Source organism: Penaeus monodon, chromosome 36, assembly GCF_015228065.2.
Source record: "Penaeus monodon isolate SGIC_2016 chromosome 36, NSTDA_Pmon_1, whole genome shotgun sequence".
NCBI classification, from domain to species: Eukaryota; Metazoa; Arthropoda; class Malacostraca; order Decapoda; family Penaeidae; genus Penaeus; species Penaeus monodon.
This window is the reverse complement of record NC_051421.1, coordinates 15,003,104-15,030,603: the sequence shown is the minus strand read 5'-3', so window position 1 is coordinate 15,030,603 and position 27,500 is coordinate 15,003,104. Positions and strand designations below refer to the sequence as shown.

At 38.9% G+C, this 27,500-nt stretch overlaps 2 protein-coding genes across 4 annotated transcripts in view; one reads left to right on the top strand and one right to left on the bottom strand.

The window, feature by feature from the left end:
* The window catches only part of LOC119595777 (interferon-inducible double-stranded RNA-dependent protein kinase activator A homolog), a 49,523-nt gene extending 40,974 nt beyond the window's left edge, over positions 1-8,549 (top strand). For all 3 annotated transcript variants that reach the window (XM_037944940.1, XM_037944939.1, XM_037944938.1), the window contains 2 exons: positions 4,819-4,930; positions 5,096-8,549. In XM_037944940.1, the coding sequence (XP_037800868.1) occupies positions 4,819-4,930; positions 5,096-5,232 (249 nt within the window). In that variant the 3' untranslated portion in view covers positions 5,233-8,549. The remainder of the gene's footprint in view (positions 1-4,818; positions 4,931-5,095) is intronic.
* A 7,633-nt stretch (positions 8,550-16,182) lies between these two features.
* Positions 16,183-27,500, bottom strand: part of LOC119595774 (WD repeat-containing protein 3-like) — a gene marked incomplete at its 5' end in the record, with an annotated part of 25,472 nt that continues 14,154 nt past the window's right edge. The window contains 4 exon segments of the mRNA XM_037944937.1: positions 16,183-16,424; positions 18,504-18,726; positions 20,782-20,930; positions 21,146-21,380. Of these exon segments, the coding sequence (XP_037800865.1) occupies positions 16,260-16,424; positions 18,504-18,726; positions 20,782-20,930; positions 21,146-21,380 (772 nt within the window). The 3' untranslated portion in view covers positions 16,183-16,259.

The following is a 27,500-nucleotide window of genomic DNA, read 5'->3' as shown; positions in this document are numbered from 1 at the left end:
ATTCTTTTAAAGAAGAGGTTTTTATTCATTGCTTACTTTTTTTTTTTTTTGGGGGGGGGGGAATATTTTATTGTCATATTTTCCACATGGACTGGCCCTTTTAGGATGTGTCTAGAGGTCATGATATATGCATTAGATATATTCATTTCCATGCTGTTTTAGAGAAAAAGTCATAACCCAGACATGAGTAAGCACAAATGCATCTTCCTCCCCTGATGTGTGAGAATGAGTCATAGAGAGCCTGATTGCCTTCAGACTTTGTTACACAATGAAAATTCCTTTTAACTTTTTTTTTTTAGTGTGAATTTCTTAACATCTTTATGTAATTAAAAGATGAAAAGATTGTGAAATATGGCAGGCTAGGACTAGGGTTTTTTTCATCAATTTTTACTGTTCAGAATGTGCTTGCTCAGGGTGGTCAGATTAGGCAAGAGAAACATAAGTGCCAAGTTCTTGAGATAACAAAAGGTACAAATACAAGTATTGTGTCGCAGTAAAACATAATTTTCCCCCATGGCATGTTCACCTCTTCCTATCTCCTCATTGCTGGAAGGGATAATGATCATTCTGCTTTCCTCTTTTTGTTTGTATCTTTGAGAACCATTTGTTCAATCAACGTCACAAATCCCAATGCTCTTTCTTGGGTCCTGATGATTTACCTTCATACATGCCCAGTTCTTTAGATATTTGAATTAGTTCATTTTAAAGAAATGTTGGTAATCTTATATCCAACTCTTAACCATTGAGATGGATCATGAGCTTGATTATTAAGAAAGAAATATTTTGGAATACCTTCGCATAAGCAATCATAACGATTTTGGTATTGATGGATTTCTCTGGCCCTCTAGTACACACACGTGTAGGAATTAAGCTGTGGAACAACCCCCCCCCCCCCCAACCCCCTCACTTGGCCCCAAAGTAGAGGAGGGCATGAAAGGTACTAGGGAAAATGTGGGGTTAAATATGAATAATATACACAGAATCAGTGACTACATTGTCTAATGCAGGGGAGAGTGTCCCCTGCGAACCCCCCGTGAGGGGCTACTGGCCTCCAACCTCAACACCTAAATCGTTGTCATCAGTTGTGTAAAGGTATTCAGAAAAATTACCATTAAAAGTGGAGGAGAACAGTAATATTTGCCCATGGCTGTGGAAAAACAATTATGTATTACTACAGAGAAAAAAAGTGTTTAAATCTGTAAAATGAAACTGATGAAATTCTGAGGAAGAGGATTGTGATATAAAACACTTAGTTTGCTACAGTAAAAAAAAAAAAAAAGAAAAAAAGAAAAAAAAAAAAATACCACCACTGTTTGCAGTAAGATTTTTGTAGAGCATCTGTAAGCTCAAGTTGAATATAGGAGAAACATTCATCTTTGTTGACATGTGTCTAAATCATCATATAAAAAAAAAATTATATCAATGGGAAAGAAGGTCTAATAATCTTTATTTACTTTCTGTTTACCTATTTACTTGTTTTTGTTTGTGGGTGGGATATAGGTGTAGGTGTACATTTATGTGAACACAAACAAATACACACATACCTATATATAATGAGTGTATATATAAGGAATGTACAGTACTGATGATAAGTATGCAAGATGCCACATTCTTTAGCCAAATAAAGATCAGGCTTGTTCAAGAATTTTGAGACAAGTTGTAGTTCTCTCTCTCTCTCTTTCATAACTTCACTGTTTATCTTGAGACATAGCCAGTTTCAGGCTGCCCACTGACTTGATCATTTTTGGATAGCCATGGGTACAAGAAACAGGCCACACTTCTCTTAGACATGCTTCAGTTTATCATGGTTGTGGAATTTTTTCTGTGCATACTAGGACCCTAATCAAGTGCTCCTTAACCCAGTAGATCTGGATGCTTCACTGCCATCATGTGCCCTAAAATCCAGGCATTAGGCTTACTTGAGTTGCCACTGTGCTGGGTGTGTGGCTCATAGGCCTGGCACATACAAACACTTGTGTGCTGTGCCAAGAGTCCATGCCTCCCCTGTGAAATGTTATTTTCTCTTTTTCTGCATAAGCATTTTTAGCTTTTTGCCATGTTTCATTGTCTTTATTTGTTGGTTGATTTGCTTTATCAAGATGGTAATAAACCGTTTTCCTTACACATACTCCATATCTGCAGGTGGTTCAGTGCAATGATAACAACAAGTAACACTGTTATTTGTGTCATTAAAAAATAAATAAATAAAAAATAAATAAAAATATATATGTTAATCAATTTTCTGTAATACAACCTGCACCACTGGTAATGGCAGGCATGAACAAGATCCTGTATATGGAAATGGCATCCTCCCTGGTGCCGGCAATCTTCCAGCCGTGGCTCACAGATGGTACATTCCATATTTGTTTATCACTGGAAGTAATGTAAAAGTTTCTAAGTCAAATCTCTCTCTAAGAGCTTTGTGCACTCATGGCGAGTTATTCTCATCACCATGGCTGAAATTCTCATGATAGCAAGTTTCTGTTACCCCGACCCCAACCAAATTTTCCCATGATGACATGTTCACATCACCAGCCCATCAAGCCAAATTTTCCTGTGACATAATGGTCACATCAGCCAGATCATAGGGGTTAAGGGAACTGTAGCCTTGATAATTGCTCTACAGAAAACCTCAAACAAAGTAAATGACAAACCTTGTGGAGTAACTGAATTTGACTGTCAGAAAATGAGTGGTTAGTTTTAGAGATAAAATTTTAACCTAGATACCAAGATTTGGTCCTTATAAGGAGACTGATAATTCTGCTTGGAATGTTGCAAAGCATGTAATGAAGGCTAATCCTTATATTACAGTAACATTAGTGAAGCACACTTACCCAGGGATGTTGTGAGAGGTGTTCCATGAACTGAACTGAACAGAACAGTACTGTACACTTTCCACTTATAATTGACTGCTCTCATCACGAGGTCATTTATTTCATTTGTTTGATGCCCTGCATCGTTTATACATGGATCAGAGTTTTCCACAGTATTGTATACTTGCAAAAATTTGTGGGTATCAATCTTCATAGAATTATTATAAATGCTTAATTATTGAGCTGTGCCCCTGCACCCCACTGGCGGGGGGAAGTCTTAGCACATTTTTGGACTTCATAGACTTCCTGTTTCACGTATGGTAAATCCTTATAGGATCTTTTGTACACACATAAAGAGGGAGAAAACAATGTTTAAATAGCAAAAACTCACTATATTGAAAATGGTGGCTCCCTTCAGATGCCAGGCAGAAGACAGCTTGAGATATTGATGAATTTTCTGGATTTCCCAGATTTCAAGTATTCAGACAAATAAAAGCCATTGTTTTCACAATAGCACAAATAATATCAGTAAAATCAGTAGTGTTTTGATATTCAAAATGCCAGAATCCTTGAGCTTCCTGGGGCTTTTACCTCCAGTTCTCAGTGAGAAGCACATTAAGGAGAGAGAGAGAGAGAGAGAGAGAGAGAGAGAGAGAGAGAGAGAGAGAGAGAGAGAGAGAGAGAGAGGGGGGGGGGGGAGAAGGGAAGAGAGAGAGAGGGAGGGAGGGAGGGAGGGGGGAGAGATAAAGAGAGAGGGAAGGAGAGAGGGAGGGGAGGGAAAGAAAGAGATGGAGGGTGAGGATGGGGAGAGAGAGGGAGGGGAGGGAGAGAGGGGGAAGGGAAGGGGGGAGATGAGAGAGAGAGAGAGAGAGAGAGAAAGAGAAAGAGAGAGAGAGAGAGGGGGGGGAGAAAGAGAGAGAGGGGGGGGAGGGAAAGAAAGAGATGGGGGGGAGAAAGAGAGAGAGAGAGGGGGGAGAAAGAGAGAGAGAGAGGGGGGGAGAAAGAGAGAGAGAGGGGGGGGAGTGGAAGAGGGAAAGAGACAGAGAAAGAGGAATAGAGAGAGAGAAACAGAATCCAGGAGAGAAAAAGTGAGACAAAGATATAGGTAGAGAAAGCGAGAGAATAAGGAGAGAGAGAGGGAGGGAGGGAAGGGGGGGAGAAGAGAGAGAGGAGAAGAGGAGAGAGGAGAGAGAGAAGAAGGAGAGAAAAGAGAGAAGAGAGAGAGAGAGAGAGAGAGAGAGGGGAGGGAGGGAGGGAGGGAGAGGAGAGAGAGAGAGGAGAGAGAGAGAGAGAGAGAGAGAGAGAGAGAGAGAGAGAGAGAGAGGGAGGGGGAGGGGGAGAGGAAGAGAGAGAGAGAGAGAGGGACAGTACAGGAGCCAATGTGAAGGAGGCACAGTCTGCTGCTGCTCACAATGCCCTGGAATATCTAAGGATTATGACCAATAAGTAAACTCTGTGTTAGAGAGAAGAGGGTCATTTGATGGAAGGTGCAAGGGAGAGGGAGTTGGAGAGGATGAGAGGGAGAAGGGGGAGAAAGAGAGAGTGTAAGGGGGAGGAAGAAAAAGAGAGGGTGATGTGGAGGGAGAAAGAGAGAGGGAGAGGGGGAGGGAGAAAGAGAGAGGGAGAAAGAGAGAGGGAGAGGGGGAGTGAGAGGGGAGGGAGAAAGAGAGAGTGTATGAGAGGGGGAGAGAGAGGGAGGAAGATTGAGGTATGCACATTCACTTACTCACATACACTCGCACACTTATATAAATACAGATGTATGTCTATAAGAATTTTTATTTTTGCATTTTTGTATGTATTTATTTCTGTGGAAACACATAATGTGTTAAGTTCATGAATATCTGTGTTACTATTTTTAATGGTATCAATATGTATAGTATAGAGCAATGTACTTTTATTATTATTATTATTATTATTATTATTATTATTATTATTATATTATAAGCTAAATTATTTTTTCATTATGTTATTCATCACTATATATAGTAATCTTTTTCTGCAGACAATCTCGCTGAGCAACGTGAACCTTAACTTTGTCCAGATGCTCCAAGACATTGCCCAAGAAGCTAACTTTGTTGTCACATATGTTGACATTGAGGAACTGTCTGTCTCGGGTAAGGTATACGTGTGTCAGTTAAAAACAAATGAATGAAATATTTTCACAGCAAAAGTCTAAGGTGGCTTGTTTGAACAAAATTTTGGCACATGATTATTTTGGGTAATTGTATACATATCTATTTTTGTAAAGTAATCATTTATTTTTCCTCCATGTTATGCAGGCCAGCATCAGTGTTTGGTTCAGCTGTCAACTCTGCCAGTTGCTGTCTGCTATGGCACGGGAGCCAATGTGAAGGAGGCACAGTCTGCTGCTGCTCACAATGCCCTGGAATACCTAAGGATTATGACCAATAAGTAAACTTTGTGTTTGGGAGAAGGGGTTCATTTGATGGAAGGTACAAGTATGGAGGGAGCCTTTTTTAAATTTCACGACAAGAAGTAAAACCTGGTGTTGAGTATTCCCTTGTGCAATCAGTGACTTACCAGTTGTGGACTCGAGCTGGAGTTGACTGTAGTAACTGGTGGAGAATTCAACACCCTGTAGAATATTTACCTAACCCCCCAAAAAAACAACAGAGAAAAAATTGCAGCACAGATGTGTTGCAAACCAAAAAAATGAAAAAAGTCATTCTGGAAAGGATGACAAAAAAAGTTGCCTTTGGGTTTTCAGGAGGTAACGAAAAAAAATTAGGAACTCGGACCAGAATGAAGCAAGATGTCTGTGGTACCTGTGGTCAACATGCAGGAATTGGTAAATCAGGCAGAGGGAGAGGTATGTACAGTTCATCTCTGTACCAAAGATCATGGGCGTTGTGAATGTAATGGAATAATTGCTAAGTAGAGGTTGGTCTTTGACTTATTCAGACTCATGAAAGTCAATTTAATATAATTTCCTTAATGCTGTAGTACATAACTTTTTTTTTTTTGGATATTGAAGGTACACTGCTGTTTGTGCCTTGAGCCATTCACAAGGTTTCCATCATCTCCTCTCCCTGTCTGACTCAAAAATATCATTTTGACCCCACAGATATCCTGATCTGAGTTTGCTCTCGTTGTGTGCATCTGCTATACTTTGCATAGAAATAGTGAAGTGTTACAGAAGAGCACACGCTGGCTGACTTGGCCTCCATGTTGCAGGTTATGTGAATGGTGTAAAGGTAGTCAAAATAGTACCTGACATTCTTACCTCTAGTACAATTACTGTAGGCCATTTGTTGTTTCAGAAAATTAGGTTTGCATATCGAAGGACACCGCACCATCAATGCAAAGATGGAGTAAAAGTCAACCAGTGCGTGGCCTCCTGACATTAAATGTACCGTAGTCATGGTCCAGGTCCAGGTGTAGGTGTCAGTTGTGGAGTACGTTGCCAGGGTGGACTCTGGGTAGACATTCATCACCACTTACCATTTCCACGATTTATCTGCTCTTATTGTCTTTTAGTAAAAAAGAAAAAAAATTAAAGTGAAAAAAAACAACAGGATGAAAAATCAGCATGTAATTTGAAATGTGCAAATATGCTCTGTTTAATTACAGCATAGTTGTGCATGTCAGTAGGTATTAAGCTTCATTAAGGTGTTCCAACCCTTGCAAATTACTCCATTCTGCAACTTAATAATGCTTTACCCAATAAGCTGTTACGTACATTAATTCTCTTATCTAATGGGCATTCATTAATTAAATGCAAAGTATAGATACTGGATGATTGCTGGCTGTAGAGATGGGCCTCCTTGGGTCAAGAAAGGTCATCTGATGAATTGGCTTGCCAATCATGTCTCAGAGGGAGTGATTACTTGGAGCTGTAGTGTCACACACTGTGCCAAAAAACCTTCCTGTTTTCACTTTTAAAACTAAAAAACATCATCAAAACATAGCAAGTAGAACAAATATGTTTAGCAGAAGTATATCTGAGAAAGAAAACCTTCATTTGATCTGAGCATGCATTCCCCATCAATTATTGTAAATGAACCCAAGGATGGCTAAAGCCCACACAATAATAGTCAGTGAGGTTGAACTTTTCGTTACTCCGAAGCTGATGTTAACGTGGTGTGGGCTAGGGACGGAAGCCCATTGTACGCATGAGATAGCACTCAGGAAGATGAACAAAGTCACAGTCATATCTTGAAAAAAATATATAATAATAATAATTCCAATCCAAATTTGCAGTAACTGAACACAGGAATCACCGCTCTCTTGTATTCAGTTAGAACAAGCAAATTTGGAGCTGTGTACATGTCATCTGTCTGTGTGCTGTTGGTTTTTGTTCACCAGCAGCCTATGTGGTCTCTACCAAGTTGGGTCGTTGCATTGCTTTCCGAGCAGAGATACCAGTTTAACAAGTAGAAGAAATGAGTTTTGTTAGAGAGACTTCTGTTCTGGTTTTGTGTGACCAATAGAAAAGTAAATTCCATCTGTCGTGTTAATCTGCTGGCAGGACTGGTCTAATGTAGTATAGTATTTTGTACTTGGTCAAGGAAAAGTTGGTTTGATGAATTTGAAGTTTGAAAGGGTGTCACCTTGTACAGTGGATGTAGAAATGCCAAATGATAGCTCATCATGTGAATTCAGTAAGCTATACTGTTTATAAATGCTTCATGAGGAATGAAGGTTCTTGGTATACTGGACGTCAAGGATTATTCTTTGCATTATAATTTACAAGTAAGGACAAGTTCTTGAAAAGGAATGAGTGAGTGCTTAGAATGTCTTGGGATGAATTGGCTGTAGGTGATCTGATGGCGACCACATGGTGCTGTTGGTATTTTCAGAAACTGTATCACTCCAAACAACTGGTAAGTTCTTAAGACAGAACTCCCAAGGATAGTGTCACCTCTGTTTGGGTGTTACACATGTTTTGAGTAACTGGTCTTTTCAATCCAGTTTTTAAGAGATTGTGCAGCTCAAATAGTTCTTGTCTATTGTCATTATTGTGTAAGAAAAATTTCTTAGTATCATGGAATGCATGGAGCTCATTCAAGCATGTTGTAATTTTTAATGAGTTCAGTATGTCCCTGATATAAGAGAATTGCCATTTTTGTGAAAATCTCTTTATAATGTATTGCAAGTGCTATTTGAGAAGATACAACTTACTGTTAGTAACCATCAGAATCTGGATTTCATAAGGGCACATACAACCTTTAATTTTTTTTTATTTATTTATTTTATTTTTTATTTTATTTTTTTATTATTTTTTTTTCCATGACATAAAGACAGGTCTTCTACTACATCAGTGTTGTTTCCACCGTGACTTACTTGTTCAGGGACTGACTTCTGCAAAATACTCAAGAATATGTATTCGCATGTATTTTGCGCACTGTATGAATGTATTTTTCTTGAATAAATTGCAGCACTCAGTTCCTACATGTGACTATGGCTGTAACTTACACAATGTGGTATTTGCATCAAGCCCTATGTGTACAATCTCCAGTTCATGTTCAAGTTAAAAAAGAAAAAGAAAAAAAAAAGAATAATGTAATGAGTTGAATATTACAAGTCCAAACTTAGTTACCAGGACACATAGATATAGTATAACTTGGAAAAAATTAATATGAAGCTTTTTGTCTATTTCTCATCCCTCCCCACCTAAATAATTACAAGTTGGATATTATCTATGTGATCTGCTAACAATTTCTATTTATTATGTTATACAGTTATGCACTAAGTGAATTCAGACAAATTGAACTTTGCCTTTTATTTACCTTCTACAAGTTAACTGTTTCAGATTTACAGGATCTATATCTCATAAGATTGAGGAAGATGAGGACAAGGGTCTTAACCTAATACTTCTGTGTGTGTGTGTGTGTGTGCGTGCGTGCGTGCTAATGCTTAGCCACAAAGGAGTCAATTAGTAGACCTTGTGACCTTACCTGATTTCACCTTTGCTTGAACTGGCAGATTTTCTTATTATAGACATTATAATTACTATAATGTTATAAACATTAGTAACAGCAAAATAAGATATTGTTAAATATTTTTGTAAATCAAGGAAAAGTGTAAATGGACAAGATACTCGTAATTGGGTCTTTTGTTGATATAGTACAAGAGTAGCCATCTAAGTGCAAAAACAATTAATAAAGTAAACTCATACTGGGCATTGCATGTACATATGTGCCATCCCTGGCGGCATTGGGTTAATTTCTCAATGCTGAAAAATGAAAATATATTTTCTTCGCTTTATGATAATTATAATTTACAATATTTAATTACTATTAAGTACTATTATTATTATTCCCCCCCAATCCCTTGCCCGTTGTTGTCGCGGGTGGGCTTAGGAGGCGGAGACTGGAACCAAATGATGGGTAACTCCCCAACCTTGGGACTCAGCCCTCGACTCAACTAATTTTGCATGGTCCTTTTTTTTTTTTTTTTTTGTCTCCTTCCTTCCCACTTTTCATTTCTGTCCCTTCACCAAACCCTTCTGCTATCCACCTCCTAAGGTGTGAGAGCTGTGCTGAAAGGATGAAAGGCTGACTTTGTGCCAGTCCTGAACAGCCTGAGGGAGCCATGGGCACGGTATTCCCGATTTAGTTACCTAGCCCTTACCCCTCAAGGGGACCCTGAGGGGTGGACTGTTCTTATCCCCAACATAATCCAGGCTTACCATGGCCAGTAATGAAAACATATCCCCACTATTAGGGGCAATGAGGCTTGCCCCTTTATCAAATAGCCCCAACGATGTAAACCCACCCGATTCCCTGACCCCAGGCTCTCCTTTGACCACGGCTCCGAACACTGCAATAACTACCCCCTCATTAATGCCTACTAGTACAGTAGCCAACAATCAACCCTTAAGGAACATTTCCACTCTCCCAGCATGCTCAACTTCAACACCTCTACCCCCACAACCTCCAACATCAACCACCCCATCCTCCCTTATTAATACCTTACAGCCTTATTGCCCACCTCTCCTTAACACTACCTCCCTCAACACTACTGCATCTTCATCATGCCCCCGCCCTTCTACTACCCCTATCTCTACAACAATCTTGAATACTCTCTTTAGCGCAGCCAAATGGGACCGATTTTTCATGATCCTTCCCACAGCTCCCTACTCTGACAAAACCCTTCTCTTCCAACAATGTCTCCAAAAACAAGTAGGTAAATTCTCTTTCCATAGCCGACCCTACCGCTCCCGTCTTGTCACAGTAACATCTGAAAACCAAGCTATAGCATTAACAAAACTAACTGACCTATATGGTAACCCCATCCAACCCTCAATACTTGTACCCGAACAGTTTCAATCTCCCCAGCAAATTGCCCAATCTATGACAAAGATTGGTCAGATTGTGGAGAAGACCTACTTGCCTGTCTCACAGACTATGATGCAACATCAGTACAATGCTACTCCATTCCCCCCAGAGGTCATCGAAAGAAACCCACTAACATAGCCAAAATTACCTTCCGTAGACATGACCTTCCCTTTAATGTATACATAGGAGGAGAATCCCTCCCTGTTCGTCCATACCAACCTCCTCCACGTCAGTGCCAAAATTGTTGGCGTCTAGGACACCCAGCCAAACATTGCCGTTCCACAGCCAGATGCCCACTATGTGCCCAACCTGGCCATACCCGATCTAACTGCTCTGCACAATCACGCACATGTGCCAACTGTGGCGGCCCCCATAATGTATTTTATAGGGGCTGTCCCACCTACAAATTTGAGTCTGAGGTAGCAACTCTCAGATTCAAACTTGGACTCACACTACGTGAAGCCAGACAGGAAGCACGTCGACGTGGTTTCTCTCTTACTCCTTACTCCAGTAATACTGCTCATTCTACCAATTCTCCTACCCCCCCCCCTACATCTAACTCCCCCTCTTCTACCTCCTACCTTCCCCAGTCAAACTCTTTTGCCATCCTAAACCCAGACACTCCAATCTCTACTACAGATACTCCAATCACCACTACAACCCCAACACCTTCCCCTCTCCCTCCTCGCACTACCTGTAACAGACAGAACCCCCTCTTCCCCTACCACACAATCACCTCCACCTTCCTTTGCCCCTACGCTTGAGACACCAATCCTCTCTTCCCCCCCCTCACAAGAAATCCTTTATCCCCCAAAACTCCCCAACCAACTCCTCAGAAGAAACTATTGAAAATATTCAAGATTACTTAATGAAAACTGACACTCAACCTCCAAATCTTACAACTCCTGCTCCTTCCACACTCCAAGTAACTGCTGATATCCATCCTCCTCCTAACGATATCCCCCCTACACCCTATCCTCCTAACCCCTCCCAACACAGCCCACAGAATATTCGCGATTTCCGCTCCCACAGACGTGACCGTCATATCCTTTCCTCTTATAACCCATCTATTGTATGCCTTCAAGAGACCTTTCTTACACATCCTCCAATACCAATCCCCAATTATCATTTTGTCTCTTCCCCACATTCCCTTTATGTCTCGTCCATACTTACCTCTGCTTTCCCCCACCTATCCTCCCTTCACCGACCTCCCAACCTATCAGACATCCTTACAGAATCCCACACTTTCTGCTTCAACAACCTATTCTCTTTCCTCAAACGCATACATATCCTTCATCTAATCTAACGCCTTACCACACCTGACCCTAACCTTTTCACTCACCAATTCCTTTGCCCAGCTTAGACAACTAATCACTAACTCAACCACCCTTCCCTAACATTAACTATAGTGCTACATGACCTTAGATGTCAAGCACATTTATCTTGCTTTTAATCATTAACCATTATTATTATTATTATTATTAATTTTTAGTGTTGTTATTACCATCATTTGTTATTACTACTAGTGCTGATGCTGCTACTATTCATAAAGTATGGGATCACCCAAGAGTCCTAGCATTTCCTTATTTAGAATTGCAGTTTTGAAGCTACTCAATAGAACTATTGTTTCATTATATGAAACAGAAGTAGATTTATTTCAGTGTTATAGCATGTTCAAACATGAATCCTTAAACACAGGTAATAACACATTGCCATCAGTCAGGGACCATTTAAGCAACATGGAATACTTCAAAATTGAGGCCAGGACTAACATTAAATTCATGGTGAAACTCAGTTGGGAGAATAAGCAATCATTGACTCTGGAACAATTTTATGGTGACAATGCCCCCCAAAAATCAACAACCTACAAATGGATAAGTCGGTTCAGAAGTAGAAGAAATGAAATTGAAGATGAACCCCACAGAGGCAGTCCATGAACGTCAGTTTGTAAGGAAAGCATTGATGCTGTTCGTGCCATGATTGAAATGTTTAGACAAATAACCACTGAAGCAGTAGCAGACACACTCAACATCTCTGAGTTCTGCACACACAATTCTGGTGGAGAGTTTGAGGCTGAGCAAGCTTTCCGATCAATGGGTCCCTAAGCTGTTGCGGCCAGATCAGCAGTAAACAAGGGTAGATCTTTCAATGGAAACAGGTGGGATGAGCTTTTCATGGCTCTACCAGTACAATCCAGAGGACAAAATTCAAAGAAATTAGTGGCTGCCCAGGGGTAGAAGTGGACCAATCAAATCAAAATCTGAGTGTTCAAGAGGAAAGGTTATGGCCACTGTCTTCTGGGATGCAGAGGGGATTTTGCTGGTTGACTTCCTCGAGAGCAAGAAAACAACTACAGCTGCTTATTATGAATGTATTTTGAGAAAACTGTCCAAAAAATCACAAAAATGCCCTGGAAAGCAGCATCAATGCATTCTCTTCCACCACGAAAATGCATGCACTCAGTGTGCTCATCAGACAAGAGATGTGCTACATGAATATCAATGGGAGATTGTCCGACATCCGTATAGCCTGATTTAGCCCCATTTGACTTGTTTTTGTTTCCATGACCCTCAGTTTTAGTCGACAGACAGGTTGGTATGTGATTACCTTAATGGAGCATATATTGAAAAATAAACATCAAACTGAAACCATTTTTTCATACTGTTCTTTTTCCACAAACTTTTTGAAGCTCCTTGCATGTTTCAGGGATAGACTTTTTTGCCAGATTCTCAGATTTTAGAGCTTTTCAGTTGTCCCCCCCCCCCCCCATCCTTTGCCTGTTGTTGTGGGGGGGGGGGCTTAAGAAATGGAGACTGAGACCTAATGTTGGGGAATCTCCCCAACCTTGGTTCTCAGCTCTTGTCTCAACTAATTTTGCATGGTTTTTTCTTCTCCTTTCCTTTTTCCTTTTCTTCCTCCCCTTGTTCTGTTCCCTTTCCTAATTGTTAAAACTCATTTTTGCCATATTTGCCACAATACCATCAGCTCTCCTTCTCTACCCGTTTCACTACCATACTACCCTCTAGTAATGTTGAACCTGTAACTTTACCCTAATCATTAGCTCATTCTTAACCTTTTTTGCTATTATACTTTGCCATATTGCCCCCAAGCCTTATGCTATCGCTATATTTTGAATACACCTGATCTTAGATGTTGGTGTGGCAGAAATTTTTCAATAAAACCAATTTTCAATTGTCATGCTAAGATTGTCTATTTTCACATTATTTCATTAAACACAAGTCAGTGAGATACTATTCCCATCAGGGCTTTACTCCTGTGCCCCCAATGTAGATTTCTGCATGCTGATCTGTATGGTACAGCCTTCAAGGGTTATTAGGTTTATATTGCAGACCCCCCCCTCCCCCTCCCTTGTCATGGGGGGGGGGCTTAGAAGATGGGGACTGAGGCCCAACAAGACTTTTTGGTTCTCAACCCTTGCCTTATCTAATTTTCTTCTCTGCTTTTCCTTTTCTTTTTCTCCGTCCCCTTGCTCTGTCCACTTATCCTAAGTGTCAAAACTCATTTTTGCCAGTTTTGCCATAATAATTTAACATAATGTTCCCTACTCCATTAACTCCTTTCCCTTCAAATAACCTTTACCTTCAACTACCCCATCAGTTTTCCCTCTCTACCCTTTTCATTACCATACTACCCCCTAGTACTGTTCGACCTGTAACTTTACCCTAATCATTAACTCTTCCTAACCCTTTTTGCTACTCTACTTTACCATAGCCCGTATTCTGTGCCCATTGTTGTCATGCGTGGGCAAGGTATCCTCTTGCTTAGTTGTTTAACCCTTCCTCCTCATGGGGACCCTGAGGGGAAGACCTATTCTTTTTAAGGCTTACCAAGGCCAGAAAGTGAAGCCCCTTTATCACCTACCTTGAGCTGAATTTCTTTGGTATCCCGACCTCTGACTTTTCTTTGATCACGACTCCAACTACACCTGCTTACTGTCAACTTGATCCATACAAGTCTTTACTCAACCTTCAGAGTATGTCCTTTCTCTTACAACATCTTCCAGTCCATCTCCTCCACCTACAGTCTTCTTCATTTTCTGCCCCCTCTTCCTGTATTAATTCTCTTCATCCTTTTTGTTCTCCTCCTCCTTCCCCCCCTTCCTCCTGTGCTCATTCTTCTACTTCTACCTTTACAAACCTTTTAACCCTTTGGTTCCAGTTGCCTCATTGCCTACATGTAGCCCAAAATCTGGGCAATAGACCTACTAGAGTGACTCCTGGGTTTGCGATTTTTTATTTTTATATATATTTTTTTACTTCGTCATTTGATATGCTGTGTCAAGCAAGTAAAGAGACTTCCTTGCACAGACTCCATATCATCTCTGTAGGTAGTCAAACTGTGCAAGACCAATATTTTTTTTTTTTTTTTGTCATGGCAGGCCGGAACAAGATCTTGAGCATGGAAATAACATCCTCCCTGAAGCCAGCACTCTTCCAGTCATGGCTCATGGATGGTACATTCCACTGATTCACGGATTGAAATAATGCCAGAGCCCCCTCCTAAATGCCCACCAAGTCTTAACATTCCACTTGTGGCAAGTCATTCCTGTCACCTCAGCCTTCAGCAGAAAGTCTTAATACATTCTCGTCACCCTGGCCTTCATCTTTCTCTCTCTCTCTTCCTCTCTCACTCTCTCTCTCTTCTATCTCTATATCTCTATCTCTCTCTCTATCAGAGTGGTCAGATGCCTTCAATGTCAGGCCCTCCAACTAACAGGGGTGACCAATACAGTCTATCTCAGTACGGCATCGCTGCTGTACTGACCTAAGCCATGCCCACATTTCTCATGACCTGTGGCCCGGACAATCACTCTGCCTCAAGACACGATCCTGCTTGCTGCCTCCTCCTGGGCCCCCACCTTACCGGGGCTTCACTGCCTAGGTCCCTGCTACTGCACAAGCCAGCCACCTCAACCTCCATCAATGCTACACTACCAAGAACCAAGAACCTTCTCCCAAAATAAAGACTGTAAGCAGACTGCGCATTTAAGTCAACACAACCCTGGCAAGTTGGTGGACAGCAGTGAGAACAAGTAACACACACACATTCTCACTCTCTCTCTCACTCTCACTTTTATATATTTATATTTATATATATATATATATATATATATATATATATATATATATATAAAATAAAATTCTTTTGCTATTCTGCATCCAGATACTCTAATCTCAATAATTTACTTCCCCACTGCCTGCCCTTCCTCCACACAGTCTAACTGTTTACCCTGTCCTCTACCTACTACCTCTTCCTCTAGCTCCTCAGACGTGTCTCCACTTCTCCTCCTCCTAAGAAAACCTTTGTTTTTCAGACCACGCCCACCCAAATTCCAGAAACTTGTGAACATTCAAAACTTCCTAAGCAAAAGAAGACTCCTCTCTGTCATCCACCCTCCAATCTTTACATTTAAAATGACAGCCGACATCCATCCATCATTCTCATGTTCCCCCTACTCCTCTTATGCCCTCTCTCTCCCAGCATACATCCTCCCCCCTCCTGGATGCTCCTTACTACCACTTATTGTTTCATAATGGTTCCTCTTTCAATCCACTCATTCTGTTGACCTATCTCTGCTTTTCCTCACATGTCCTCTCATCCCTGATGCCCCAACCTGTTGGACATCCTCCTGTGATCTCCCTCTTTTTCCTCTGACAACTTTTCCTTCCTTAAGAAGTTAAGATACCCTCCATTTGATCTAATCACACATCCCCCTTTTATGAATCCCTGCCTTACCATTTGCTCCCCCTCTTTTATTTTACTTTCATTACCATACTAACCTGTAGTACTGTACAACCTTTGACATCTAACACAATTTGTTTAATCATTAACTCATTTTTACCACAATACTTTAACATAGTGCTGTATGATCTTTGATGTATAGCACATGTACATGTCTTAACCATTATATAAATCCATTTATCAAGTTAAAAAAATTGAGCATCTACCTGAAAATTGTGCTATAATGATAACCACTTTCAAGATTTGATCATCACAGAATAACACAAACATAATATTTGGGAGTCTTTATATAAAACCCAACCTGTCATTTTATGTATTTATTAACTTTTTTACTCGATGTTCTAACAACTCAGATTTGCATTGGAAATTTTGCATACATTTAAATAGTAAGAAGAGCCCTTTTGACTGCCCGATCTTTCTTCTTTCTCTTCTTCCTGGATGTCTGTACATTTTCTAATGCCTCGGCAAACATTTGCGTCTCGGAGCGTTCCTCAATACGATCTTTCATGTGACGTAACCCGGCAGCATTAAAACCAATCATATCCTGCAAAATACAAGGAGTGCTAAGATATATGGGTGTGTGTATATATATTCTGTACTAATCCTCCACCATACTAAAATTGCAGAAGTCAGTTTTATCATAAACAGTACAAGAATAACCAGTATGCAGGAGGCAGCATATTGATTTAAGAGTTAACTATAAGACTATTGAAGATCATATCAGTGTTTTTGTGTACTTGAGGTATTCACAATTTATAGAGAGGGGGATGTTTATCCTAAAAATACCCATAAAAATGTATGGTAACATTGAGACTTGAGTCCTTTTCCCATAAACTTCATAATACTTAATAATAATACTTTAGCTTACTCCATTTTTCTCAGATAAAAATACCTAATAATTATAACATCTTGTATATTTATCTATTAATTTATATTGTGTGTATTAACTTGGTGATTTGGAGCTTCACACAACCCTGGTGCTGGAACCAATCATCCACTTCATGGAAAAACTAGGAGCATAGGAAAAATCTTTTTCCCACCCTCTATGGCTGTAGTGTATATGGTGAATTAGGAGCCACAGCTGTGGCTTCTAATTCACTCCAGTAATGGCCAAACAAGAGAGCAATTGACATCATAGAATGGGAGGCTGGGGAAACTAATCAAGATGCCCATACTTAGTCTCCCAGATGGACCTGTCCCCCACAGTTGCCAAAGCTTGTCATCTGGGAGTTGATTGATCAGGTAACACTGCTACAGTATTGAGTGATACATGCTCAGCCCTTTGTGTGGACATGGCTCAAGTCTTGACTAACAATGATGGGACTGGCCTCATTACAAAACCATGACAATGGTCAAAATGTGTCTATTCCTCATTTTTCTCATGAAAGAAATATTTTTGCATAATTTTTGAGCTATAATATATAAAATGTGCAAAAATGAGAATATATGTAGTCTGTCACTTTTCTTAAATAGAGACATTCCATCTTAATGAAAAACTACATCTAGAGTTGGTACAGAATAAAGAAAAGGTTTAACTTTAGTAATACAGTGTATCAACTCAATGATAAATGCATACCTTTGCATTAAATAAAGCTAAGATGCACTTTACACTTTTTCCTTTCAACAGTTACACAGGCCAAATTCTTTGTGAAGTATGGACAGGTTTCATTTTATCCACAAAACTAGCCAGGTTGTTTCCACTTTTGGAAAATTGGAAAGTCAAACTAGAGGTGACCCAACTATAATCTTTCTAAATAAAATGTGATCTTCCTAGGTCAATAAATATGACCTATTAAAGGCCTGACATCCCACTTTCACAAGATTTTATAGTGGGGAGGGACTATTTTATATCGTCAAACTTTGCAATCTCCACCATGTAAAAATAAAATATTCAGCAGAAACTGCTCTAAATGAATGGGACCATAAAAATTAATAAATCAATAAGAATAATACGAAAACTATGGGTTTTTCTTAACATTTTCCATTTCCTACAAGATTATATCTGATACTAAGGTCATTAAATTGTAATTATTCCCTTTGACACCCTAGAGAGTCGCCTCAGAACTCTTGTTTGAAAAAGAGAGTTGAGGGGAGGCCTCCCTGGGAACTAATAACATTATCACAAAAAACAAAAAAAAAAAAAAAAGATACTACATGGACATCAACAAGGTATACAAGCATTAACACATATATTAAGGTGGTATGATCAAGGTGCTCTGCTGAAGTCACCTAATTACTTGCACAACCCCAAAGGAAACTGAGATTGTTAATTCAAAGAAACTAATTTAGAAACGTTTTACTTTACACTTCTAAAGATGAAATAATAAGATATTTTAGCCACATCTCACTTGGCCGATTGATGAACAATAACTAACTTTTGGAAGTATATAACAAAGTACCAATTGAGAACTGTACGAATGGGGTTTTGAAGGAAATTCTTTGGGTGGTAATACAATAAGTGAGTATTTATACATGATGAACCTCCACAGACCCTAAATGCATGAAGTATTCATTGCATTGCATAAATAAGAAAGCAAAGCTCAACTCATAATTGACAAAAGAAAAGAAAAGAAGTACAACTTACAACAGCAACAACAAGAGACATACTATGTAAAACACAAACCTTAAACTCCTTGATTCTCTTGGGTAGAAGCTTAGCCATAGACCTCACCAGTGGAGCTGCCTTAGGTGAGGAGAGGAGCTGAGGTAGGTTGATCCTCACAGCCAACACCAGGATCCTGCTGGCTAATTCAATATCCCAATTGTTCTCCAAAAGGCCCTTAATAACCACCATCAACTCCAGAATGTTGTCTAATGGCAGCATGATAACAGCCTCTTCCAGCTCACTACAAGGAAGAACAAATTGGTGTTGTAAACCAAAAACAGTGAGGAGTAACACCAAACTAACTAAAGATTATACTGCAAGTAGTTATAAATTTCTCTCAGCTTCTGAGATTCTCCATAGAAAATAAAAGCAAGAACAGAAAATGCTAATTATAAGACTCCTTGATATTTAAGGTCCCCATGTGTGATAATTGCCTATGAGCATTTAAGTAATATCTGTATTATAAATCAGTTATATTTTGATGAGAGAAAAGTCTACATACATATATGCACACACCCCATTTATATACATACCTAGCCAAGACTCCTTTTGAATGTTGAGAATACATAGTAGTTGCTTTAACAATTTAAATCTTAAAACTTCACTCTTTTACAAATAAAGCAAAAGATCTATTAAACTACATAAAAATTACTGTATTACATCTTGGTATTTAAAATATTGAATTTCTATAAAACATTTAGTTTTTAGTAAATCACTATCCTTGAAAGAAAAAAAAAAGGTTTTCATATACATTTTATCAGAAATATTTGGTTACTAGTTTATATGTTGTCTATATGTACAACAGTTTCTACACAAATGCCATGCAGAGGTTTTAAAAAGGACCACCTCTTGCACGAGTCCATGTCTTTTCTACATATGTACTCTTACCGATTGCTTTGATATTTGGTCTTTTCTTTTATTTTTACTTTAAATTACATTAAACTGTTTTGATTTGGCCAATGTATATAAAAATAAGTTTCACATCCCTTCTGTAGATAGTTTCAAGAGCTTTCACCGTATAATATACCTTTATAATTTCTAAGGATACAGTAAGATTTCATATCTCATACAATGATTATATGAGTTGTCTTGACAAATGTTTAGCCTTCTTTCAAGGGCTTTACCTAGCACTTACTAATCCTGATTTTAAGTCTACTATAACTTGTCATTTTAGAGTTATTAGGTTACAAAATTACATACACTGCATATATTTTCCAGCCCAAGATGCATTTTTCCAGAAAAAAAGTATATAGAAATTAAATTTACAAATCACTGATAACCATACCAAGGATTTTCATGAGTTCCTCATAATATTAACAGTAATTTATATTGAACATGATGTTGGGGTTATTAAAGACAACATAGTATCTATGCCTATGACTGAACAATTCAGCATACTTCTTCCTAAGGAGAATGGTCTACTGTAGTACTAAAGACCTGTAGAATGAAATATATATATATATATATTCAAAAGTCCAAGAACATGAAATTAAACATTTCACTATCTTTATGGTCAGCGGTTGTCTGCAAAATCAAAACACTGAAAATACTTTTTGTTCCTAGGCAATGACAGTTTAACCTTTAAGATAATTAAAAAAAAAAATTTATGATGACTAATTAATCCAACAACAGGCATCTCACCAGTGAGACAGCTAGAACATAGGCAGCCACCTGCCAGTTTATATGCAAGACATTTGTATTCTTGGTATACACTCCAACTGAGCTGCCAGCCACGTGCCTTACGGAAGGGATCCTGGCAGCTGGCAGTCACTGCTATAGCTACCACCCAGACGGGATGTTTTTCACACGGTGGTACCTATTGTTATGACATTTGTGTGGCCTATTTATTCCATTACCAGTGTATAATAACTTTTTTTTTTTTCTTACTATGTTTAACAATATTCAGTGATATAATGTTTTCTCTTTTTTAATACACTTAATGCTTCATACCTGGGTTGCTTCATACGTTTTACCTAAATTTTTACTTCAATATTCTCTTTCCTTTACAAGTATGTATTATGTGATAAAATTGTATGAAATTACACAAATCCCCCCCACCCCCCCAAAAAAAAAAAAAAATCTCAATGCATATATATATTATGTATATATAGTTTGTCTGTCTGTCTTTATTTTAAATTAATACCATAAGAGGTGATTATATAACACACCTCTCTTAGTACACAAAGCCATCATTAGGATGTGGCACTATTGAAGGTCAGCACTTTGAAGTAGGTATATTTCATCAATCAAGACAAACAAAGAATGTGAAGGGAAGGAGGTGAAAAAACAAACTTACCTTGACTTAATCTTTCTGAGGACTTCCAAGACAAATTTAAGAGGGTCAGCAGTATTATAAACGTATGTCATGAGTTGGTGAGGTGTGGCAGAGGAACCTGCTTCCAACTGCTCTCTATAGATCTCCAATGCTTCTCTGATGGAATCAACCTGGCAATTGTTAAATTCAGAGGGAATGAGTAAGAGCAGTAACAAAGGTTTAAAATCAAACATTCATTAAGTTCTGAATCGCTATTCCAAAATAACATGAAAATTTCTCAAAATGAAAATTATATACATACAAGAACAAAAAGATGAAACTGCTTTTCCTACATGAATAAGATTAACCTTTCTCAAGTTCATTTTGATAAAAATGGAAGACTTACTGCTCTCTCAGTCTCCTGTGTGGTGGTAGACGGACGGACTGCCTGGGCTCCATCTTCTCCAGCAACAGCAGGTCTCTGGGTTGCCAACATCCCACTCTCTTCCTCCTCCTTCAGGCGTTCTTCTTCTCGCTCATCTTCAAGTACTAATGGCTCCTGCGTGCGCTGCCACAAGCGAATGGAGCGGTCCTGGCCACAGGTGGCCACCCAGGCCCCCTTTGGGCACACTGCCAAACAGCTGAAATGATTACAATCCTGTTGCCCAATTTAAAGGATAAATTATTTTCCTTGTTTTTTTTGTAAAACCAAAACCCAAAAAATTTTTAAAACCCCTTCTAAATTTTTAAATTTGGTTTACTTTGTTTTTTTTTCCAAAAGTTTTTTTTTCCATCGCGGAAAAGGGGTGAATGTCCCCTTAAAAATTTTTCTTTATTTTTCTTTCCTTTAGAAAGGGGGAAATTTAAAACCGCCAAATTGGTTTTTAAATTTAACCCTATCAGTTTTTAACTTTGGGGAGGTCAAGGAAAAGGCTTCACCCAAGAGAATAAATTTTAATTTGTTTTTTTAAATTTTGCTTTGTTCCTGTTGAAGATTTTCCACTTTTTTCTTTTTTTTTTTTTTGGGTTTTTTTTTATAATGTTATTAGTTTCCCGGGAAAGGTTCCCTTAAAATCTCTTTTTTAAACCCCCCAAAAAATTTTCCCTTAAACCCCTTCAAATTTCCAAGGGTTTTTATAATTTACTTAGTTTTTGGTTATAATCGGGAAGGGAAATGGGAAAACAATTTTTTAAAGGGAAAAAACCCCAAAAGAGTTTCTTTTTTTAAAATTCTTTATTTGGGGTTTAAAAATTTTTAGGTCCCTTCAAGAGCATTTCCCCCTTAAATATTTTTAATTTTTATTTTGGTGGAAGATTTTTTTTTTTAAATTTTTTTTGGGAAAAAGTTTTTAGTTTAAAAACCCCCTTTCCCCCAACTTTTTTTTAAAAAATTTTTTTGGGGGGGGCCCCCGGGTGTAAAAGGCCTTTAATTTGTATAATTAATTTGAAAAGGGAAAAAAAACCTTTTTTTTTACAAGAGTTATTTTTTTTGGGTCCCTTATTTGACTTTCCAATTTTTAAAAATTTTGGAAAAAAGGGGCCCAATTTTTGGTATAAAATAAGCCCTTTCCCCATTTTTAAAAAAAAAGGGTGTTGTAACCTTTAAAGGAAAATGTAAGGGATCAATTTTATTTAAAGAAAGGTTATATTTTCATTAAGGTTGATTCCTTTTTTCCCCAAAAGTTTTAAAAAACCTTTTTTTTTTTGGGGTAAACAAATTTAAATGTAAATTTTCAAAACAGGGAATTTCCTTGGTAATTTTTAAAAAAAAAAGGGGAAGTCCCTTTTTACCTTTTTTTTTGAAAATTTTATTTTTAGTTATACTCAAAAAATTAAAATTTCAAAAATTATTTATTTTTCATGAGGAAAAAAAAGGGGAAAGACACATTTTGCCCTCATGTTTTCCCCTTTTAAATTTAAATAGCCTCTTAAAAATTTTTTTTCGGGAAAAAAGGGGTCCCCCTTTTCCCCAAACATGTTTTGGAGGCCAGTCCCTCATTTTTTAAGTAAAGATTTGGACCCAAATGCCACAAGAGGGCTGAGCATGTTCCCCAAATACTGTAGCAGTTTTTCCCTGACAACAACCCCCCAGATGACAACCCTTTGGGCAACTGTGGGGGACGGGTCCATCGGGGAGATAATTTATGGTCTTTCTTAAATTATTTTTAACCCCCCAAATTTTCTAATGCCCAATTGCTCTCTTGTTTGGCCTTTTGGGGGAAAGGGAAATTTGAAGCCACAGCTGTGGTTTCCTAATTCCTCCAAATATACACTCCCAGCCATAGGGGGTTGGGAAAAAAAATTTTTTCCTATGCTCCTAGTTTTTCCGGGAAGTGGATTTTTGGTTTTCCACCCCACCCCGGGTTGTGTGAACCCCCAAATTTTAAAACCAAGTTAATACAAACAAAAAAAATTAAAATAGAAAAATTTATACAAGATGTATAAATTTTTAGGTTTTTTTATCTGAGAAAAAGGCGTAGCTAAAGTTTTAAATTATTTAAGTTTAGGGAATTTTTATGGGAAAAGGACTCAAGTCCCCAATGTTACCAACTTTTTTTATGGGTATTTTTGGGAAATAAACATCCCCCTCTCTATAAATTTTTAATCCCTTCAAGTACACAAAAAACTCGTAATAATCTTTAGCCCTTAAAATTTAACTCTTAAACCCAATTTTGCTCCCTCCTCCCCATACGGGTTTTATTCTTGTACGGGTTTAGGGAAAAAACCCTGACTTCTGAAATTTTTAGTATTGCGGGGGATGGGGTTACAAAATTTATATAACACACACCCTTTATATCTTAGCACTCCTTTTTTTTTTGGGCGGGGAATGATTGGTTTTAAAAGTTTCCCGGGGTTTTAGGTCACAAAAAAGATCGTATTGAGGAACGCCCCGAGCCCAAAAATTGTTTGCGAGGCATTAAAAAATGTACGGGAACACCCCGGAAGAAAAGAACGAAAAAAAGATGGGGCAGTAAAAAGGGGCTCTTTTACTATTTAAAAGTTGAAAAATTTTTCCCAAATGCAAATCTGGGGGTTTTTTAAAGAACATCAAATAAAAAAGTTAAAATAAAAAACAAAAATGACGGGTTTTTGGGTTTTTTTATAAAAGCTCCCAAAAATTTTTATTTTTTGGGGTTATTCTGGAGATCAAATCTTAAAAAGTGGTTATCATTATAGCAAAATTTTTTCAGGTAGATCTCAATTTTTTTAACTTGAAAAAGGGGATTTATAAAATTGGTTAAAAAATTTGTACTTTTGGTATACATAAAAGGGATCATACAGCCTATGAAAAAGATTGTGGTAAAAAAAAGTTAATGTTTTAAAAAAATTTGGGTGTTAGATTAAAAGGGTTGGGTAAAATTACACGGGGTTGGTATGGAAAATAAAAAGTAAAAAAAAAGGGAAGGGGAGAAAATGGAAAGGCAGGGTTTCCCAAAAAAGGGGGGAAAATGTGGTTTTAGATCTTTGGAGGGTATTTAAATTCTTAAGGGAAAGGGAAAAATTTTGTCAGGGGAAAAAAAGAGGGAGATCACGGAGGATGTCCCAACGGGGTTGGGGCATCAGGGATAGAGGCCCATGGGGGAAAAAGGCAGAGATGGGTTTCAACAGAATGAGGGGAGGAAAGAGGAACCATTATAAAACAAAAAGGGGGTAGAAAGGGAGAAACCCAGGGGGGGGGAGGAGGGTAGCTGGGAGAGAAAAAGGGCATAAGGGGAAGTGGGGGGAACAATAAGAATGATGGATGGATTTTGGGCTGTCTTTTTAAAATGAAAAGTTGGAGGGTGGTTTGACAGAAAAGGAGGTCTTCTTTTGTTGGGTTTGAATTTTTCACAAGTTTCGGAAATTTTGGGGGGGGCGTGGTCTGAAAAAAAAGGGTTTTCTTTGGGGGAGGGAGAAGTGGAGACACGTCTGAGGAGTAGAGGAAGAGGTTTGTAGGTAGAGGGGGCAGGGGGGAAACAGTTAGACCCGTGTGGAGGAAGGGGGAGGGAGGGGGAAGTAAAATTTTTGAGATTGAGTATCTGGGGTGCAGAATAAACAAAAAATTTTATTTTTTATATAAAATATATATAAATATATATATTTTATTATATATATAAATTAAATATATTAAAAATTTAAGTGAGAGGGGGAGTGAGAATGTGTTGTGTTACTTGTTTCAATGGTTTTCCCCCCAACTTTGGGCCCGGGTTTTTGGGGGACTTTTAAAAGCCCCAAATCTCTACAGTCTTTAATTTTTGGGGGAAAGGTTTTTTTCTTGGTTTTTGTGTTAAATTTATTTGGGGGTTGAGGTGGCGGCCTTTTGCAGTAGCAGGGGAAACCCAGGCTGAAGCCCCGGGAAGGTGGGGGGCCCCGGGGAGGAGCAAGCAGGAAACGTTTTCTTGAGGCAAGTTTATTGTTCCCCCGGGGCCCCAAGGGCATGAGAAATGTGGCATGGCTTAGGTCAAATACAGCAGCGATGCCCCTCATGAGATAACGGGATTGGTTTACCCCCGTTATTGGAGGGCCTTACATTTAAGGCATCTGACCACTTGATAGAGAGAGAGATAGAGAATAGAATAGAAGGAGAGAGAGGGAGAGAGGAAGAGAGAGAGAGAAAAATGAAGGCCCCCTTTTACGAGAATGTATTTAAAACCCATTTTTGCTGAAAAGGGTGAGGGGACCCGGAATGGGGCTTGCCCCAAGTGGGGAAAGTTAAGACTTTGTGGGGGTTTAGGGGGGGTTCGGGCAAATTTTTTCAAAACCGTGAATAAATGGGAAAGAACCATTAGAGTCCCTGACGAAGAGTGCTGGCTTGGGAGGATGTTATTTCCATGCTCAAGATCTTGGTTTCCCGGGCCCGCATTTACAAAAAAAAAAAAAAAATATTGGTTTTTTTGCACGTTTGATACCTAAAAGAGATGTATGGAGTCGTGCAAGGAAAGGGCCTTTACTTTGCCTTGGAACAGCAAAATCAAATGACGAAGTAAAAAAATAATATAAAAATAAAAAATCCCCCAAACCCCGGAGTCCTCTATAGGTCTAGGCCCCCATTTTTTTGGGCTTTTAAAGTAGGCAATGAGGCACCCGGAACCAAAGGGTTAAAAAGGGTTTTTAAAGGGAAATTTGAAAATGAGAAAAGGGGAAGGGGGGGGGAAAGGGGGGGAGAAAACCCCAAAAAGGATGAAGAGAATTAATACAGGAAGAGGGGGCAGAAATGAAGAAGACTGTAGGTGGAGGAGATGGACTGGAAGATGTTGTAAGAGAAAGGACATACTCTGAAGGTTGAGTAAAGACTTGTATGGATCAAGTTGACAGTAAGCAGGTGTAGTTGGAGTCGTGATCAAAGAAAAGTCAGAGTCGGGATACCAAGAAATCAGCTCAAGGTAGGTGATAAAGGGCTTCACTTTCTGGCCTTGGTAAGCCTTAAAAAGAATAGGTCTTCCCCTCAGGGTCCCCATGAGGAGGAAGGGTTAAACAACTAAGCAAGAGATACCTTGCCCACGCATGACAACAATGGGCACAGAATACGGGCTATGGTAAAGTAGAGTAGCAAAAAGGGTTAGGAAGAGTTAATGATTAGGGTAAAGTTACAGGTCGAACAGTACTAGGGGGTAGTATGGTAATGAAAGGGTAGAGAGGGAAAACTGATGGGGTAGTTGAAGGTAAAGGTTATTTGAAGGGAAAGGAGTTAATGGAGTAGGGAACATTATGTTAATTATTATGGCAAAACTGGCAAAAATGAGTTTTGACACTTAGGATAAGTGGACAGAGCAGGGACGGAGAAAGAAAAGGAAAGCAGAGAAGAAATTAGATAAGGCAAGGGTTGAGAACCAAAAAGTCTTGTTGGCCTCAGTCCCCATCTTCTAAGCCCCCCCCCCATGACAAGGGAGGGGGAGGGGGGGGTCTGCAATATAAACCTAATAACCCTTGAGGCTGTACCATACAGATCAGCATGCAGAAATCTACATTGGGGGCACAGAGTAAAGCCCTGATGGGAATAGTATCTCACTGACTTGTGTTTAATGAAATAATGTGAAAATAGACAATCTTAGCATGACAATTGAAAATTGGTTTATTGAAAAATTTCTGCCACACCAACATCTAAGATCAGTGTATTCAAAATATAGCGATAGCATAAGGCTTGGGGGCAATATGGCAAAGTATAATAGCAAAAAGGTTAAGAATGAGCTAATGATTAGGGTAAAGTTACAGGTTCACATTACTAAGGGTAGTATGGTAGTGAAACGGGTAGAGAAGGAGAGCTGATGGTATTGTGGCAAATATGGCAAAAATGAGTTTAACAATTAGGAAAGGGAACAGAACAAGGGGAGGAAGAAAGGAAAAGGAAGGAGAAGAAAAACCATGCAAAATTAGTTGAGACAAGAGCTGAGAAACCAAGGTTGGGGAGATTCCCCAACATTAGGTCTCAGTCTCCATTTCTTAAGCCCCCCCCCCCAAACAACAGGCAAGGTATGGGGGGGGGGGGGGACAACTGAAAAGCTCTAAAATCTGAGAATCTGGCAAAAAGTCTATCCCTGAAACATGCAAGGAGCTTCAAAAAGTTTGTGGAAAAAGAACAGTATGAAAAAATGTTTCAGTTTGATGTTTATTTTTCAATATATGCTCCATTAAGGTAATCACATACCAACCTGTCTGTCGACTAAACTGAGGTCATGGAAACAAAACGTCAATGGGGCTAATCAGGCTATACGGATTCGGACAATTCCCTTGAATTCAGTAGCCATCTCTTGTCTGATGAGCACACTGAGGCATTCGAGAAC